At 45.2% G+C, this 20443-nt stretch overlaps 2 protein-coding genes across 4 annotated transcripts in view; both read right to left on the reverse strand.

Moving 5' to 3' along the window:
* Radil (Rap associating with DIL domain) overlaps positions 1 to 20443 on the reverse strand; it is a 66317-nt gene that overhangs the window by 27568 nt on the left and 18306 nt on the right. The window lies entirely within an intron of this gene.
* On the reverse strand, positions 16367 to 18750 carry Papolb (poly(A) polymerase beta). Its single transcript, XM_031338577.1, is given in 2 exon segments — positions 16367 to 16640; positions 16642 to 18750. Coding segments are annotated over 2 exon segments (1920 nt in total). The 5' UTR covers positions 18517 to 18750; the 3' UTR covers positions 16367 to 16595.

Here is a 20443-nt window from a genome sequence, read left to right on the forward strand (position 1 = left end):
AGCCCCACTTCCCACACCCCCACTCTAGACAAGTCAGCCAATGAGTTTGCTCAAAGCCTTTCAGAACACGGCAATTTTGGATGGAAAACTATTCATTGCATGTAAAGATGTCAGGCCTTCCCACGTATGAATGAGGTTGGAAAGGGACAGCCACCTCTTCTCTTGCCCCGCTGAAGGGATGGTCCCAGACAAGGCTGTCGTCTCCTGGAGGAGCACCACATCTCCTCCTCTGCTGTGGCTGAGCTCCTTGCAATCAAGAGGCTCTGACTCAGAAGATTTCAGGAATACCCAGCTCTCAGTCACTGCCATGTCTGGCCAAAGACAGTTGCCCCCAAGCCTAACAATCTGAGTTTGATCCCCAGGACCCACGAAGTGGAAGGGGAGAAAGGCCACTCCTATATGTTGTCCTTTAGCCTCTATATGTGTGCTGAGGTATGTGCTTGAGTAGGAACACACACACACACACACACGAACACACACGAACACACACACACACAGAGGAGAGAGAGAGAGAGAGAGAGAGAGAGAGAGAGAGAGAGAGAGAGAGAGAGAGAGAATAAACAAACAAATCTGGGTATGGTAGCTGAAATCCCAGCACTCAAGAGGCAGAGGGCAAGCAGATCTCTGTGGGTTTAAGGTTAGCCTGGTCTACAAAGTGTTCCAGGCCAGGCAAGATCACATCAGACTCTTAGCTCACACAAACAAAAGCCCTCCCCCTCGAGTACATGCTCAGGGTCCTGTGCTGTTCCACAGACACTTCCACCATTCAGCTGACAGACACTTGAGCTCTTGGTGTGGCCCTTCAGGTTACTCAAGAGACCTTGGTTTTCCACACAAGGGCATGTTTAGAGACCCAGCCTGGCTTTGCTAACTCACAGTTTCTCAGATGAATCTGAGCCAGTGTTCCATAAGCACGTGTGTGTGTGTGTGTGTGTGTGTGTGTGTGTGTGTGTGTGTGTGTGTGTGTATGATCACGTGTTCAGGGGACATCTACCCACACAGCTAGCGCTTCAGGACTCCCAGAGGAAACTGCTGAGCAAGCAGCTGGGACTGGGAGAAAGCAATGTCTTTGGCACTGGAACTCAGGGTGCCAAGTATAGTTGGGACAGCAATGTGGGGACCAGAATCCTCCCAAGGGATGATCCCAAGAGGCTAAGCTGGCCACCCCTGGGCCTTCTTTCCTAGGGCTGGCCCTCCTCCCTTTCCACAGAAAGTAGCTGCTAATGTGTGGAGCAGGGGTGGGGCATCACTGACAAGTCACTGGTCACTGTCATCAGAGCTGCCATCATGGGCCAGCTCTAGCTTCAGAAGGCCCTGGAAAGCACAACACAGCTCTTCCTGAACGTCACTTGCTTCCCTCACTCGGTCTGTAGGTCTCTCCTCCTGGTCTGTTTGTTCACCCTTCCCCGGCTCTGTGGTTAGAAACAGTACAACCAGGAAGTGCTTCAATGTTCCCTGCCCAACACCCTGGACTCAGATGAGGCAGATGTGTGGCGCAGTGCTCCTGTGGGGTGGGGTGGGGTTTCTAACATGAGAAAGGGATGGTCTGCACCAGCTACAGACATGCTTCAGTAAGCCACAGCTGCTATGGATGCTTGGGTCTGACTCACCTACAACGAGGTCTCCCTGCCTACGGAGTACCCTTTTCTAAGTCAGCAAAGAAGCTTAAGCTCTAGCACTCAAGCAAACAGTCCTTGATTCAAAAAAATCATTCAAAACGAACACCAGACTACTTCTAGCCACGAGTAGTGGTGCATGCTTGTAACCCAAGCACTCAGGAGGCTGAGGCAGGAAGGCTGTCAGTTCAAGGTCAACCTGGGCTTTATAGCAAGGCTTTAAAAGAAAATAAGTAAAAAATCAGGTGTCTTTAATCCCATAACTTAGGGGACAAAAGTAGATGGGTCTCTGTGAGTTCAAGGCCAACCTCATTTTCACAATGAAACTCTGTATCAAAAAAGGGTGGGGTTGGAGAGGTGGCTCAGCGGATTAAGAGCATTGACTGCTTTTCTGAAGGTCATGAGTTCAAATTCCAGCAACCACATGGTGGCTCACAACCATCCATAATGAGATGCCCTCTTCTGGTGTGTCTGAAAACAGCTACAGTGTACTTACATATAATAAAGAAATAAATCTTTTTTTTTTTTTTTTAAAGAGTGAACCAGGGATGTGTCTCCATTGGTAAAGCACTTGCCTAGCATGCAGGAAGCTCTGGGTTCCATCCCCAGCACTGCATAGACTCAGTGTAGTGATCCATATCTGTCCCAGCACTGAGAAGGGAGAAGCAGGAGGGTCAGAAGTTTAAGGTTATCCTCAGCTACATATGTAGCTCAGAGCCAGCATGGGAGCAAGACTCTGCCTCAAAACATTAACTTTTTAAAAAAAAGAACCACTTAGAAATAAGTGATAAGAACCTCCTCAAAACACAGTCAGCCTTTCTGTAGGTAATGAGTCCACTTTAAATTTGCCTCCCTCTACCCCCAGACAAGGTCTCACTATGTAGTCTTGACTGTCCTGGAACTCACTATGTAGTCCAGGCTGGCCCTGAATTCACAGAGATCCTCCTGCTTCTGCCTCCCACATGTTGGGATGAAAGATGTGTGCCATTAAGCCTGCCGCTTCACATTTTAGGCAGGATCTGCCTACCTTTGCCTCCCTAGTGCTGTGACTAGAGCTGTGCACCACTATATCCAGTGGCAACCCACATTTAATTCCACTCACTTACACATAAACGCTATAATGAGTCCACATGTGCACAGCTGCTCAGTTTCATTTCTGTTACTGTGAAAAAAAAATTCTGACAAGCAACTGAAGGGAGAAGAGGGTTTATTTTCAGCTCACAATTTTAGGTTTCAATCCAAAATTATAGGAAAGTAAGGTGGGAACTTCAAACAGCTAGTCACATCACATCCACAGTCAATAAAAGAAATGCATGATCACTTGCTTATTATTTGTGCTCAGCTTAAGTCCATTCTTAATACAGCTCAGGACCTGCAGCCTAGGGAATGGTGCCACCCACAATGGCTGGGGCTCACATCAATTAAGGTAATCAAGACAATCCCTGACAGGCCAACCTAATCCCTTAATGAGACTCTTCGCTGGTGACTCTAGGTTGTGTCAAGCAGACAAAATAACCATCAAAAAAGAATCTGAGGACTGAATTAACCACTAGGGGAAACCTGTACAGAAAAGGTATGCTGAGGAGCTAGAAAGATGGGTTTGTGGCTCAGAGCTCTTCTTCTACCACAGCAACAAATGCTCTTTATGGCTGAGCCATCTTTCTACACCTCCTCTTTCTTTCATTAAAGATTTATTTATTTGTCGGGGGGTGGTGGTGAATGCTTTTAATCCCAGCACTTGGGAGGCAGAGGCAGGTGGATTTCTGAGTTTGAGGCCAGCCTGGTCTACAGAGTGAGTTCCAGGACAGCCAGGGCTACACAGAGAAACCCTGTCTTGAAAAAAAAAAAACAAAAAACAAAAAACAAAACAAAACAACAACAAAAAATATTTATTTATTTAGTGTGTATGAGTGTTTTGCCTGCATGAATGTCTATGCATCACATGTATGCCTGGCAGGGCATAGGTTTTCTGACCTAGAGGTTAGAAGAAGTTGTTGTATCCCCTCAAGCTGAAGCAAGCCACTTGTGGATGCTGAGAACTGAACTCAGGTCCTCTTAAGAGTGACAGATACTTTTAACCACTGAGACATCTCAAGAGCCTCACTGATCCTCTCTCTTTCCCTTCCTTCCTTCCTTCCTTCCTTTCTCTCTTTCTTCCTTTTTTTCTTTTTCTGCATGTATGTGTGTTTTGACCAGGTACCCACAGAGTCAGAAGAAGGCAGAGAAGAAGGCATGAGATAAGAGTCCAGATCCCCTGGAACTAAAGTTACAGATGGTTATGGCTCCTTGTGGATGCTAGGAACTGAACCCAGGTCCTCTGGAAAAGCAGCTGGTACTCTAACCACTGAACAATCTCTCAGCTCCCATTGGTCCTATTTCTTAAGGTGGGAGATCTTTGAGTTCTATGCACGGTTCCAGGCCAGTCAGAAATCTCCCCCACACACCACACACACACCCAATAAATCTAAAACAAAGAATAATGTATCTGAACATCAGAGAGAGAGAGAGGGAGGGAGGGAGAGAGAGAGAGAGAGAGAGAGAGAGAAAGAGAGAGAGAGAGAGAGAGAGAGAGAGAGAGAGAGAGAGAGAGAGAGAGAGAGAGAACACTGAATTACTAACAAGTAATTTGCTAGGCATGAGGTAACTCATGCCTGTAATCCCAGCACTTGGAAGGCTGAAACAAAAGGAATACCATGAGTTTGAAACTACTCTGTTTCAATTAATTAATTAATTAGAATCTTCTTGGTCATAAGTGCTAATAAAAAGCAGAGAGGCCAAAATGATCATCATCAATTATAACAAAATTAAAGTTGAGATGTTTTATTGCTGTGAAGACACCAAGATCAAGGTAATATGAAGAGAAGCATTTAATTGAGGGCCTACATACACTTTCTGAGGATGCATGGTGCTGGGACCTTAGCTGAAAGCTTACATTCTAACATGCAGACAGGAGGCAGAGAAAGCAAGACAGGGCTTGGTGTGGGCTTTTGAAACCTCAAAGCCTACCTCAGTGACACATCTCCCACACTTCCCACACTTCCCAAACATGCCACCAACTGGGAACCAAACATTTAAGCATATGAACATATAGGGGTTGTTTTATCCTAACCACCACATTTGGCATATCCCAATCTTCAGTATGCAAAGTATTAAATACAAAAAACCCCCTTGATATGCTTATTTTGAGATAGAGTCTCACTCTGTAGCCCAGGCTGACCTAAACTCAAGACCCTCCTGCCTCCCTCTACCCCCAGCCCCCTGTACTTTTTGAGACAGAGTATCACTTAGCTGAATAATGACCCTGACCTCATTGTGTGTGTTGATTTTGTTGTAATGACTCTTGACCCCTTATCCTTCTGCCTCTCCCTTCCAAGTGCTAGGATACGGGCTTTTGCCACCAGGCCAGTTGATGTGGTGCTGGAGATCTAACTCAGGGCTTTCTTCATGACACTCTACCAACTGAACTACATCTTCAGCCCCTAAGATATTGGCTTTTAACTGAATTTAAACTGTAACCACTATGAATGGGGAGAAACCAACCAGATGGGGGAGTGCAGATGGTTCATCTGGCAGGGAATCACTAGATCATGGTCCAAAGTTCTAAAACTCAAAAAGTGATGGGACAACACTGTCATTTTCAGGGATGGACTTGGGGCTGGGGAAACAGCCCCAGCGGTAAAATGCTTGACTTGAAAGAAAAGGACCTGAGTCCAGTTCCCAGAAGGCAATGTAAAACACTGGCCAAGGCAGCAGGTGCACTGGGAAGGCTGAGATGGGCAAATCCTCTGGGCTCGATGGACAGCCTCCCTAGCCTGATTGGTAATGCCCAGGCCATGAGATACTCCATCTCAGAACAAACAAACAAAAAAGGCAGAGGGCACCTGAGGAACAACACCTGAGGCTGTCCTCCAACCTCCACATGTACATCCAAGCATGCACATCCAAACCTACACATGCATGCCGCACACAAACAAACAACAAACAAGAAATAGCTCACAGCTGAATGTCATGGCCTCTGGGGAGAGCAAACTAGGAAGAAGGGAGAGTTGGCAGGGAGCCGGGATTTTGTTTTTATTTGGTCTTAGGCGGTGATGAGAAAGCATTCCTTTAACTGTACACACATCTAACTGGAGAGAAGAGGCTTTGAAAAGGCACACTTTTCAAGTGCTGAAAGAATATGTGAGTATCCTCACCAATGGGTGTCCTCACCAACGGATCAACTTTGATTCCCAGGTGTACTTTCTTGAACATGCTTACCTCTCTGAAACTGGGAAGCATCCCCTGTTCATCATGAGCTGTGCAGTGGCAGGGACTCAACAGCTCGCCTGGTGTTCCTGGAGCTGAGTTGCAAGGCAGCAGGCATGTGTGGACACAGGCAGACAGGCAGAAGTTCTGATTGCCCATTCCCAGAACCTGTGCCTATCATGGAGATCAGGGGATCACTGAAATTCGACACTTCTATCAGGCTTAGGACATGGAGAATGGCATGGTATATGCAGTGTGGCACTAAGGACTCTGCATTGGGAAGAAGGCTACGATCTCAGTGGTAGAGCCTCTGCCTAGAGTCCCCCAGTGAGGGGCTGGGGTGTGGCTCAGTGGTAGAGCCCCTGCCTAGAATCCCCTAGTGAGGGGCTGGGGTGTGGCTCAGTGGTAGAGCCTCTGCCTAGAGTCCCCCAGTGAGGGGCTGGGGTGTGGCTCAGTGGTAGAGTACCTGCAAGCCCTGACAGATTCTTTCCAGGTAAAATACACACACACACACACACACACACACACACACACACACACACACACCTTGAACTCCAAATTTATTTGACTATTACTCACCAATTTGTGCAAACTCAGAACTAACTAATACAGAGGAGAATCCATGTATAAATTTATGTTTAGATTCAATAGATTTCTTTCTTTTCTCACTCCCTCCCTATGTAACCCAAACTAGTTTAGAACTCACTATGCTGCCTCAGTTGGCTCTGAGCAACAACAACCAAAGAGCCAAGTGTAGTGTTATGTGGTATGTATGGAGTATGTGTGTGTCTCTATGTGTATGTCTGAGAGGGGTCAGGGCAAGTGCTAGGCAGCATCCTCAGATGGTCCACATCTCTGCCAAGGTCACTCCCAGGGTCATAGTGTACAGGAGATAAAACTTTTCTAATAAATCAAAGTCCTAATTTGTTATCTTATAAATGTGGACCAGGGGTCTGGTCCTCATCACATATGTTCCTTCTGATATGAGAGACTTCCTCAGCTGGTTGCAGAAGAGAAGTCAGGGTGCTCCACAGGGAAGGAGGAAGGAAGGGTAGAAAGAGAAAGAAATAATGCAGAAAGACAGTTTTCAGTCCATGACCAGAGCTAGACAGAGGCCTCTAAACACTAGAAAGGTGTACCATATCAACATTGGCACTGCAGCTTGCACTGTGCGACCTGGGTACAGCAGGGGTGACCCTGTGCCTAGACTCCACGGAGAGTGTGTAGTCTCAAGCTAATGTTTTTGCCATCAAGAACAACTACAGGCATGCTAGTTAGTATGTAGAAACCATGTGGAGTTCGAACAAGTACCCCACATGCAGGAGGGTGCTGGAAGTCAGACTGGGGCTTGAGGAGTAGGAAAGGGAAGGCCTGGCCTGCTGCTTAGGAAGAAGCAGGAAGGAAAAGGAGGAAATTGAATGTTCTGGAAAGCAAGAAAACAGGACAGGGTGACCTGGAAAGTGCCGGGATATCTCACCCAGAAAGACAAAGTCAGAAAATGAAAAGAAAAAGCCCAGTGAGGATGTGGACATGCCTCTAACAAAACCAAAGATAGATTTAAGAAAAAAAAAATGCATTGCTGGGAGTACAGCTCAGTGCTAAGGTGCACAAGGCCTGGGTTCTATCTCCAACACAGCAAACAGAAGCAAGCAAACATATCTCACAGGGGCTGCAGAGAGGGCTCAGCACTTAATTAAGAGCTCTTGTGGCTCTTGCAAAGGATCCAACACCCACCACCTTAGTTCAGCTTCCAGCACCCACCCACCTCAGGTGGCTCCTAACTGCCTGTAACTCTGGCTCTGAGAGACCTGACACCTTCTCATGGCCTCAGTGGGTACCAAGCACTCCTGTGGTGCACATATATGCAGACAAAACATATATACATATAAAATATAAATAAATAAATCTTAAAAAACAAAACTCCTCACACTTCAGAGTGCTCAACTTCACAGGAGCCTCTTTCAAGGGATGAGGGGGTTGCTGTGGATTTTCTCAGGCCAGAGGACTTCAAGGAAACTTAAGTGCACTGTTTGACTATGGAGGCTAAAAACAGAAGGAAGGAGCTCAAAAATGTCTGTGGGTGTGGCTTTACTGCAGTGCAGTGAATTCCCAGGAAATCCCATGCAGCCCACAAGGTTCCTGAGAAAATTCTATCAGTGGAGATGGCCAGGACTGAACATGACAGAAGGCATGCAATGAACAGATCCCAATAGGACACTGCTTGACAGACACACTGTCACCAAAAAGGATGGGTGCCCCAGAACAGAAGGAAGAACTGAGCAGTGGCTCTACTAGCACAGGGGGGCAGAGTTAAGGGGGGGGGGGAAGAGTTAAGAGGCTATCCCTAGGCCTGGAAATTTCACCCAAGAACTATGGCTGGATTTGAAAATCACTGGGGCTAGTGGCCCTGTTTCACCTCCCACCTGCTCCTTGCTGACACTGTCACTTGCTGACACTGTCACAGCCACTGCAGGCTGCAGGTATGGGGAGGCAGTTTTGGTTTCAAAGAGGAGTAAAAATTATTCCAAAGGGGCTGGAGAGATGGCTCAGTGGTTAAGAGCATTTGTTGCTCTTCAGAGGACCCAGGTTCTGTAGTCAGCACCTAGGCAGTTCATAAACACGAGGAATTCCAGCTCCAGGGGATCTGATGCCCTCTCCTAGACCTTTAGGAACTGCATTCGTGTACACACACACACACACACACACACACACACACACACACACAAATAAAAAGAACTCTTTAAAATAATTGTTCCCCAAGAATTGTACTTTAAGGTGACTCACACCTTTAATCCCAGCACTCAAGAGGCAGAGACAGGAGGATCTGCATGAGTTCAAGGCCTGTGTGGTCTATACAAAAAGTTCCAGAGAGACCCTGTGTTGAAAAACAAAAACAAACAAAGAATTGTATTTTATGGATCTTAGCCAGCGCCCTCAGCCACACTTTATATATCTTATTAAGATGATGAAATTTGGGGCTTGAACTGATGACACCAGATGACCTTAAGAGAGGGTGCGTGCATTTTGCATGTGAAACAGAGGTATGGATCATTGGGGGGTCCAGGGTGGGACTGTGGTTCCCAAAGACTCCACCCTTGAATGTGAAGGAGACCTGAGAAGATGATATCATTCCGTGATAGTGGCCAGTCATGTGGCAAAAAAGACTTCTTCCGTTATAAATACATTTGACAGGCTGGTGAAATGGCTCAGTGGGTAAGGAAATCTGCTCCCAAGCCTGATGACCTGAGTTCAACTCCCGGTACCCATATAGTGGGAGGAGAGAAGTCCAGAGTTGTCCTCTGACCTCCCTCCATATGTGCCAAATCACACACAGAATAACACTCATCAGTTCACACTAGATACACTCAAAGAGACATTACCTAAGTGAACCACGAGCAAACACATGAGCCTGTGTGTATACTCATGTGTATATGTATGTATGTGGAGATCAGGGGTATTCATGTATGTGAATATCAGTGCCATGGTCAGTTGCTTTTAATTTTTTTGAAACATAGTTTCTCACTAACCCAGAGCTCACTGATTCAGCTAGGTTGCTAACCCATGGGCCTCAAGGACCCTCCTGAATGCTGGAGTTCTAGACATGTGTTGCCAGAGTTTACAAAGGTGCTGGGGGCCTGCACAGCAAGCACTTTATATGCTTCATGAGCCTTTCAAAAACAAAGAAAGCTGAATACTCAACAAATACAGAGCATTGTTATGGCCCTACAGACCTGAAGATGCTGGGCTCTTTGGGAAGCTGCATTTAACAGTGCTCTTGGACTGCAAACATTTGTGTGCTGTGACATGGAAGACTGGCATGGCCTCTCAGCATTCGTTCTTTCCTCTTCCTAACACAGTAACTTCAGACACCATTTTCCCACGTCTACTGCAGATGGGCTGGCCATGTGTAAGTTCCAGTTGATGAAGGATGAGGGATGCTCCTGGTGGGACATGCTCCATGGGAGACTGAAGTGGAAACTTAAGGATTCTTTGGAAAGTTAGTTGTGTTGGACGGTGTTTTGCTAAAGAAGACTCATGAAGGATCATTTTTCTGAAGCAGACACAGAAGAGAGGATGTTTTGCTAAAGCAAGCACGTGAAAGGACATGTGATAAAGGATTCTTTGCTAATAACATGCATGTATTGATCCAACCTACAATGCATAGTTGAGCTCCATTTGTTATGACTCCATAGAGAGAAATGGACCAAAAATCTTCTGATGGCATGCTGTGGCTTCTTGCCACTTCTGCAGACTCTGGCTGATTGGCAGAGTAGTGTCAGATGAGACAGACTCACATGGAGTTTTGCTGAGACAAGACACAAGAGGTAGGACTCGCAGAGGACACATGATGTTTGCCGGGAGTATAGATAGGACTCAACGGACTGTGAGAGGGGCTTGCTGGTAGTGCTAGCTCTGCAACGCTTCTTGGTCTAGCATCTTCACTGATCTTTGCTTTGCTCAGAGTGGCACAGCTGAAACTTCCCCTGGCATCCCTGTTGGTCCTGGTCCCTCCTGCTGACTCATGCTGATCCAGCTGAGGTCTGGCTGCCTCTGCTAGGTTGTGCCACCACTGCTGATTCATGCTGCTATTCTGACTCTACCTAACTAGACTGCTGATACATTTGTAAAGTATTTACAAACAGATCAAGCTGCTGTGCTGATCTATGAACTAAACTGCTGATTTCCTGACAACACAGATGGGATTTGCACCAAAAAGCAATTTCTAAACAGGTCCACTTCCCCTGTACCCTTTCTTTCCACTACTTCTCATAGGTGGGGGCTAGAAGGGAGGTTAAAGCATTTAAGAACCATCATTAAAGTAGACTTTGAAAAAAATTAAAGCTACAGGAGACACTAGAGTATAGACAGTGATGGTTGAGCTTCACTGCCAACTGGATTTGGAATCACCTAGGAGATACACCTCAGAGTCTGTGAGGGAAATTAAGTAAGGACTTAAGGACTTAGTGGCAACATTATTCTACGGCTAGTAAAAAACAAAACAGGAGAAAGCATTCATGTCTCTCTGCCACAGTTAGGTCTTCTCCCACTGTCGCACCTTCCCTCCCATGCTGCAGCATCCCTGCAACTTGTGAGCTCAAATAAATTCTTCCTCAGGTTGCTGTGGCTGCTGGCTTTGTCAACTTGACACAATCCAGAATCCCCTCTGATTGCATCTGTGGTGGTAGTAGGAGCTGCTTCTTGGTTACCTTAGCTGAGGTGGGGAGACCTGCCCACTATGGGTGCCACCTGTGCTTACTTGGGGGACTCTGGACCCTATACATGGATAAAGTAGGCCAGTGAGATGTCAGTGGGTAGTGGCACTTGCCACACAAACTGTGAGCCACACTCAGCCACCATGCAGTACCAGCCATGACAGATAGTGCCTCCCCGAACCCTCTAAGAGGAAGTCCTCCCTCAAGTTGTCTATAAAATATATATTTAGAAGATTTTCTGTTATTTATGTGGGTTTATATATAAACACCTGTGTTGGTACCCAGACAAGGGCATTAGATCCACTGCATCTAGTTGTGAACCAGCTGATAAGTGTGCTGGGAATAGAACTCAGGTCCTATGGAAGAGCAGGAAGCATTCTTAACCAATGAGCCATCTCTCTAGCTTCTTAGGTTACTTCTTGCTATCTGGTCACATCACCATGAAAGTAGTTACTACACAAAAATATTTTGGCCTTTTCCTCAAATCATCCTGCCCTCAACAACCCTGAAGAGGAAAAGCATGAAGCAGTGCAGTGGGGCTAAAGGTGGAAACAGCCCAGGGTGCCAGGACCAGGGAAAACCACCCTACCCGTCCTGAATGTAGCACCCAGTATATGGAAACAGATCTGTATCAACTCCAGTGATGTCCTGGCCAACTGCAACTCCTAGCTGATCTCCAAAGGTCTATAAAGTACACATTTAGTGTTGCATTTCTTATTATAAACTATTCCACACACAAGATGATGTTCCCAACTTCCAGAGATTAAAAAAGAACACTGTTGGACCTACCACCAACCCAAAAATATGGCCACTGCAATCTGCTGCTCTCCTATACCTCTTGCCACAAAAGGCAAGCAGCTCGTTCTAACTGCCATCTAATTAAACCCTGTGGTGGTCATTGCTGTTAACCAGAGTCCAGAATCCACCTCTGGGCATGATGGGGGATTATTTTGTGTTATGAGGTGGGAAGACCTACCCACTGTGGGCAACACCATTCCTTGACTGTGATCTTGGGCTGTGCACAGTTTGCATTTGTACCTCTCTACTTCCTGACTTCCTGCCAATGAAGTGTGTTGACCTGCCTCCTGCTCCTGCCTCCGTGCCTTCCTTTTGCACTGGAAGCCAGGATAAACGCTTTCTCCCTTGGATTGCTTCTGCAAATTATTTTATCACAGCAAATGAGGGAAAAAATGAAGACAATACCATTTGATCTTTGGTCTGTTTTGAGACAGGGTCTTGCTAAGGGGTCAAGGCTGGCCTGCAGCTTGCTATGTAGTCCAAGATAGCTTTGAGCCTGGGATGTCCTGCCTCAGCCTCCTGAGTGCTGGGATTCCAGGCAAGCACTAAAGCACCAGCCTTGTTACAGTTGTAACTTCTAGTTATACCACTCTACTTTGTATGTGAACCTTATATAAATTACATTCCCACTTTACGTATTTTGGAAGGATTTGTTTTCTTCCTCAGCATGATCAACCACATCTTCATGGGTGTATGAAGCCATGGCTTGTTTGATGTCACAGATTTAGGATTTTTACTGCAAGAAGATGGCACTCCCTAGTACCCAGCCTGATGGTCAGGTTTCTATGTACGTTGTTTCTAACTTTGGGCTATCACCTCTCAACAGTGCACTTGTTTCTTGGTTACCATCAGATAAGAGGCTTTTGGATTTTTCTGCCACCACCATATATAGGAAAATACTGTTTTTATGGCACACTGCAGGTAACTAGAGGGAGTATAGAGTCCTCAATGAAGTAGATTAACCACAGAGATGAAGCATATCAATACTCACAGCAAGATGCAAAGACCAAAGAGGAGAAAAAGTGAAACCCTGTGTGTGGACCTGTGGTGAAGTGCCCATGCTATTGTTTATTAGAATTGTTTATTGAGCTGTTCCCATTAATTAGCCCAGGTTGGCCTCGAACTCTGGAATCTCCTATCTCCATGTCTTAAGTGCTAGAATCAGAAGCATACATCACCATACCTGGCTTTTTTTCTTATTTGGGTGTGTATGGGGGGGTGGGTAAATGTGTGAATGTGGGCACACATGAGCCACAGTTAGAATATAGAGATCTAGAGGTCAAGTTTTGGGAGTCTGTTCTTTACTTCCATGGTGGGGTCCAGGGATCAAACTCACATCACCAGGCTTTTACAGCAAGTACCTTTACCTTCTAAGCCAAGGCACTAGCCTTGGCTTCTTACTACTGAGTTCTAACTTATCATACTAGAGTCATACGTTAATACTTAGAAATAGACTGACCCTTGTTTTCTGATTGCTACATATGCCCAGTAGTTCCCTGAGAACGGGGTGCATTTGCTAGTTGTTAAGTAGAGGGGTCTATGATAAATGTCCATGGGATTATTGTGGCCAATGCTTGCTGGGGGTGGGGATAGTGACAAATCCAGCCTGAGCCATCTGCTGCTGTATTATCTATCTCTTCACTCTACAGGGCAGAGTTAAGTGGTTGTGACAGAGACCATACGACTTCCCAAAGCTGAAACTGTTCACTAGCCAGCCCTTCAGAAGAAAAGTTCAGTAACCAATTACACTAGGCTGACCAAAGGCTCTGTTAAAGAACTGATTTTAAATGTGTGATAATGGCATATTTGGAAGTCTGTTCATTTTTGCTTTGCTATTTTCTGTTGCAGCTAAGCGATCTGGGGCAAGCATGCCATAAAGCATCCTCCTTCCCTAGTAAGGTCTCTCCTATCATTAATGTGGGACCCTCCTGTCCCTGTCCCCATGCAAACTTTTTATTACTTGCACCCCATGTCCTCACATTTTGGTATGTTCCTTCAATCTCAGCAGCAGCTCCTCAGCCCCATACCAACAAATTCCACCTCCCTGCAGCTCCTCCCTCCCTGTCCTCCTCCCGCTCAATAATCTCAATATGCTCAATACAGACAAGCTCCACTTTCCCACAGCTCTTCCTCCTCCTAGACTCTTCTCCCCTCCACACTGACAAACTCCACTTATGCAATACAGCCCTGCCCCTCTCCAAGTCCTTCATCATATTTTCTCAGGTCCCACTAAACAAGTGTGGTCACCAACTCCCAAACTCAAGGCACCCTCCGCCTCAGCTTCCCAAGGGCTGTGCTTACAGCCTTGGCACCCACCATGCTGACTCCCTTCCTGTGTGCCTTTTAAAGTCTTTCCTTTTGACATCTGGACCCTTTGTGTGTCCTCCACAGGCACTATACCCTGTGCTTTCCATGTCATAAAGTTGGAAAAGTCACCAGCCCTGCCACCTCCTTCAGAACAGTGAAGAAGTTCTGGGTCAGGGATGCGGCTCTATGGCAGAGCGCTTGCCTTGTGCATACAAGGTGTTGGGTTCCATCCCAAGAACCCTAAAAAAATAAAAAGAAAAAGGACATCTGAATTCTTAGATCAGACTTAAGCATCTGGCCAGTGTTTTAGTTCCAGGTTGTTTGGCATTTATTTTTATTGTGTTTGTAATGGAGAAATACATTATCTGCTTTCAAAATAGTGCTTGAAAATACAAGGAGTACAGATACCACGTAACAGCAAACTCCAGTCAGGAGACACTATGCACATCACATGAAAAAAATAGTCTGGTATTCACGTAATAAAAACTAGACTTCAAAAGTCCCAAGTTTCCAGCTTGGTTTAAAAAAAAAAACAGGCATATTTACACAAAACATTTAATAAACATTTTTCCAATGTGTAAACAAAATGAGGAGACTAAATCTGTGCCTGGCTGTCTCCAGCAGACACTGTAGCTATTTGAAATGCAGAAGCCGTGTGCTTTCTTATGCTGGTGGAAGGGCAAGGTGAACCTGAACAGAGCAGAGGTGTGACAGACAGAGGTCTGGCAGTCTAGGTATCAGAAAGTCTCAATTACTGCTTAGTTTAAAAGGGAAAAAGACTATAGTCCAACATTGAAAATTAATCTAGAAGGACAAGAAAGGTTAAACAATTCTGACTTGACATGGGAGAAAACAGGCAGAACAGAAAGGAAGAGTTTTAGAGGGAAAGGGAGAGACAGACCTGGCTGCTTGGAAGAGCTGTTTGCTATATCTGGATTAAGAAGACTAAAGCTACCATTCAATGACATCCGTTGGCCCTCAGTTCCTACACACAGGGATTCTGCTACTTTATTGAGAAGTAGCTCTAACTTATAGTATCCCTGAGACTTGGTAAAAGAGTAGAAAGCTGACTAGATGTCAAGTGCTTTGTGGAAATTATTTTTTTGTATGACCGTACACATATAATCTGATAAATTCTGGTATCGGCATTAAAATAAAACATGGCTTAAAGTTCTTAAGAGTAAAAATGCCTTTTTGCCTACATATTTAAAATAGGAAACTAGTTTTCTTCCAGAACAGATACTCTGTGATCTAGAAAATCTCTCATCCATGGAGAGCAAGAACAGAACACTGACCCAAGTTTCCCTGAGATATTAACCAGAGTCAGAATTTGATGTTTTGTGCCACGTGGCCAAAAAACTTTTGGATTCACATTATGGTTTAGATATTAATATTATGGACTTTTAAGAAGTAATACGCATGTATATATGCTTAATGCAAAGAGGATGAATGATTAAGAACAAAGGAACGTGGAACTCTTGAGAAAATACCTAGTTGCTGATTATAACATTCTCCCAAACAATTCTACAGATAAAACCCATATACCATTTCTTGATCTTGTCCCATAGAAACCAAATAGTAGTAATTATGGTTTTGATGTCAAATGAATGCCCTCTGAGTTTACATTCCATTTCAAAGGGTGTAGCCACCTCCTGGGAACTGAGATACATATTTTGTGCTTTCTCAAGTATATTACTGCAAAATAGCATGCAACTTTAAGATTAGTAAAGAAATCTTTTCAGGGAGGAAAAAAGGTGAAAAATCACCAAAGTGAAAGTCAAAAATTTAGTTCCAAATGTAAAAATTAAAAATCCCATAAAGTGCTAAAATAGGGGTTCTGATAGCTTGTATTGCAAATTTCCCAACAGTGAATCAAATATAAATCTAATTCTAATGTCAGTCATGGACAGAAATGAATACAGCTGGAGGGGTTTTTTCTCTTTTCTAATCATAGTTCTCTAAAAAAAAATGTAACTACTATCAACATGCTAATGATCTGAGGCATGAGTAACAGTACTTCTGGTTTTGAATGCTAATCTGGACTTCGGTTCAAGATTAGACCAGTAAAAAAAGTTACCAATCGAGTATGAATCTATTTTGAGTCATATCTAATCTGGTTCCCTCATTTTCCTTTAACATCCGAAAGCGACAAGTTCAATTTGCAAGAATTTGTGTAAGGGCCTTTGAGGTGGTTTCTATCCATTCAATCTGTTTTATTGAACTCTCAATAAAAGGAATAGGATCTCTAGGAAAAACAGGGATACCGGGCTTATCTGTTCCCAGGTGTTTCCTGAGAGGCCAACAGAGAAGCTGCTGTCTGAGTAGTGTCTAAGCTGGACTCGTCTATCTGGTTCCTTCTCTTCTGTTGGGTTTCTTGTTCCTTTCTTCTTATCAGGTGAGAATGTCTTCTAGACTCCTAGTATAGGATTGGGTATGTTCGTTGCTGTATTTCCTGAAGGTCTAGATGGATGGTTTACCAGATGTGTCGAAGAAACAACTCTGGTCATTGTAGGCTTAGGTGGTGATGAAATGGTAGGTTGTGAGGGCATCTGAGGGATGGTTTCACTCAGTGCAATCCCTGAGCTTTCTATGGGATTCACATGCTGCAAGGAAACATCAGGAAACTGTATGTTGGTTACAGACGCTGCCATAACAGCCAAAGCAGGACTGTTTCGGCCTTGAGGATTTCCAGTCAGTGGACCTGTCTTCACAGTGCCAGTAGGTGAAGGTGCAGTCATGCTGTTTTCACTGTCTATAGACAAGAGAAGGCTGCTGTCATTCACAGCTGTCAATCTAACACTTTCTGTTAAATGCGTTTCCTTTTTCTGAAGAACATGATTTGGAAGTAGCTGATGAAGTTCCTTTCTTCTTAGATGCATTGCAGCAATCTTCATATCCATCTCAAACATCTTACTATTTATTGCTTGTCTGTACACTGTATCTGTGAAAGACTGAATATCATAGGTGAGATCAATACTGAGAATTTCAGAATTTTCTGGCTTCTTCAACACTAACCCGATCACCCACATAGTACGAAATTCTTCCTTGTCAACATTTTCTTTTGGTGCTGGAAATGACTGGGGATTTACATGTGCCAGAGTAATGAACTCATTCTTTTCCAGGCTCCCAACCAGGATTCGGATCTTTGATTCCACCAAGCCCACCCACTCTAAATGTTGTTTCTCTGTTGGTGCACTTGCCAGAAGTACAATATAATGCTTGTATTTTTGAAAAAAGCTTGGAGCTTCGAAAAGTTTGGACCATTCTGCCTTATTCAGCAGAATTTCATGTGTGATAGCAAGGCCTTGCTTAAACTCCTCAATCATGACCATCCTGGTTGAAACAGACACATTGTACGTGGAGTTCTGCTGTGGGTATGCTGGTGTAATTATAGGCATAAGATGGTACCTGTCACTAGGATTCACTCTTGGGTCCCATACAGGCAAGTTAAGATTTCGTTCTTCTGGTTCTTTTAACAACACTGGATTTGGCCATTCCCATTCAGAAAACACCAAGAAAAATTTTCGTACAAGAGTGGATGCTATTGCATTTGGATAAAGCTGGCAAGTTCTTGCTACTAGCATAGCCCAGGAAACACCTCCAAGGAAACCCAATATATTGGAATAGATGTTGTGGCATTTGGCCCATAATTTGATGGCTCTCAGTGTTAACCTGAAGCTGTCAATGTTTGGTACTAGATGTAAAATTTCATCAGTTACCCGGCAACCATTAAGGCTTCTTATGCACCTAATATCTAAATTCTTAAGCAGACTATCATCTCGTAGGTCCAAATCTTCTGGAATAGTCTGCAATGCTAATCTTGCAAACAAAATATCAATCTCTATTCCATCAAAACACAGTTTGATAACCGGCACAAAGGCCTCCTCAACAGCTCTTAAATCTTTTACTTCCTCCTGTAGTTTCAATTTGTCATAGAAGGAGGTGAAAAAGTCATTTCGATCCACGTGTCTTGGTGCAACGCACAACGCATCGATATCTGCACCTTTCGTGTGTACTCCTAGTCGGTAAGAGCCGAACGTAAAAATTTTCCCCCCAACATTCTCAATTACAGCTTGTGGAAGATTCCTGCTTTCACTGATTTCTCGGATCCATTCCTTCACCAGATTATTTAATTTCTGCAAAATTAAAATCCTGCGCTGCAGTTCCTCTTCCTCTTCAAACACCCCGAAGGGCTGGAGGGTCTCGATCAGCTTCTGGGTGAGTTCGCAGTCTGTGTCCTTGGGGGCGGCCAGGCTGATGGGGGACGATATGCCGAACTGCTTCGGGGCGGGAGCCTGTTGTTGTGCTCCTTGGGTGGTCACCGCAAATGGCATCATCTCTAGCTCCCGCGCCGCCAGGGCACCTGCCCCGCCACCGCGACCTCAGCGGCCTCTGCTCGGCTCATGATCCGAAGGCGCGAGGGGCGGGCTCCTGCCGGCCGGCCCTGTAGGCCCCCCGCTCCGCTCCGAGCCCGCCGCCTCAAGCGCTTCCCCTGGTACCCCTCCGGGCCAACATGGCGCCGGGCTCCTCAGCGGTCGCGTTCCAGAACCGACAGCGCACGCACGCGCCTGCGCACCGGCCGATGCCGCTGCCGCTCTCACGAGATTGGTAGAAATTCTCGTGCCACAGGGCTTCCGTAAGAGCGCCATCCCCGCCCGTCCTGCCCGGCTCTGAGAAGTTTCTCTTGAGGAACAATGCATGGGCCTCTATCCCCAAGCAGGTTCCAGAGGATGCTCCAGCTAGGCCCAGGCGACAGTAGCGCTTTCATCAGGCCCTGGTGTCACTTGTTGCGGTGGCTTCAATTTCTCCTGGCTCCTGCTGAGAAGTTACCATCAAGCCAAAAACTATGGCCCTTTCGTCGTCTTCTGCCTGCCCATGCTCAAATTTCTGGCCTCAGTGTCCCACAGTTTCACTGCTGTGCGTGTGCAAGGTAAATATAATCAATTTACACGGGCGCTCTGGGATTCTTGCCTCAGAGCAAGGAGTCCTTTTCATTTCATGGCCTCTAAAAGATTCCCACGCCTATGCTTGGAATATGCTCTTCCCGACATTCTCTTGGTTCTCTTCATTTAGATACAGGATAAACCTTCCCGTTCTTCCCGTGCTCCGGATCTGTGCTTGTTCCTGGGTGACACCAGATCATCCACTTCTCCATTCTCACTTCAGTTATATATAGTGTGCAGTTGAAGCACCACTGCCCGGCCTTGCTTATTTGTTTTTGTGGTATTGGGGGTGAATCCAAGCGCCTGGCACGCTACCAGTAAGCGAGAGAACCAGTTTAAGTATTCTTTTAAATACTTACCTTTTTGATACTAGAAGCCTAATTGTTCCAGTTTCACTCCTGTTGCTGACAAAAAAACTTAGGGGTAAAGGGTTTATTTGGCTTACAATTCCAGATTACCATCAGTTACAGGGAATGTGAGAAGAACTTAAAACATCTAGCCACATCACAGTCAGTCAAGAGCAGGGAGGACAAATGCACCCATGCTTTCTTCCTGTCATCCATCTATCTTTCTCCTGTTTATACAGTTTAGGACCCCTTGCCTAAGGATGACTACCCACAATTGGCTGGATCTTCCTATATCAATGAACACTCAAGACAGTCTCCTACAGACACATCCACAAGCCTAACGGATCTAGGTAATTCCTCACTAAGAATTTCTTCCCAGGGCTGGAGAGATGGCTCAGAAGAAGGATGGGAAGAGGAAAAGGTACCACTGTTGCTTTTCCAGGACAGGAGATTGGTTCTAATACCTCTGGCCTCTGTGAGCACATGCTTACACATAATTAAAACTTGAGGAAAACAACATTTTTTAAGAAATGGACTTTCTAGTTGATTCTAGATTGCGACAAGTTGACAGTTAAAGCTAACCAGCACAATTTTCTTGTTCTTTTAAACATCTGTCTCTATTTTGGAGGTGATATACTGTTTTCATCCTACTGGTTCTTCAAATACAGTGAGCACGAATTAGTATTCAGTAGCCAATAATGCCTCCAAGAGTCTGATTCTGTAGTGTGCTGTCTTTCATGGATTTCTGGGCACTTTCCCTTTTGCGTCCTCTTAATCTTGTTATGAGCTCATTTGTGGAGGAACTTCTATGTAGTTCTGGCTGCCCTGGAGCACAATATGTAGACAAGGCTAGCCTCAAATTCACAGAGATCTTCCTGCCTCTGTGTCCTGAGTCCTGGGATTAAAGGTGTACCACACCTGGTATGACTTTTAATTTTTTATCCACTATAATCCAGACCCAAATACACATGGGG

The sequence above is a fragment of the Mastomys coucha genome, unplaced genomic scaffold, assembly GCF_008632895.1.
Source record: "Mastomys coucha isolate ucsf_1 unplaced genomic scaffold, UCSF_Mcou_1 pScaffold22, whole genome shotgun sequence".
Lineage (NCBI taxonomy): Eukaryota > Metazoa > Chordata > Mammalia > Rodentia > Muridae > Mastomys > Mastomys coucha.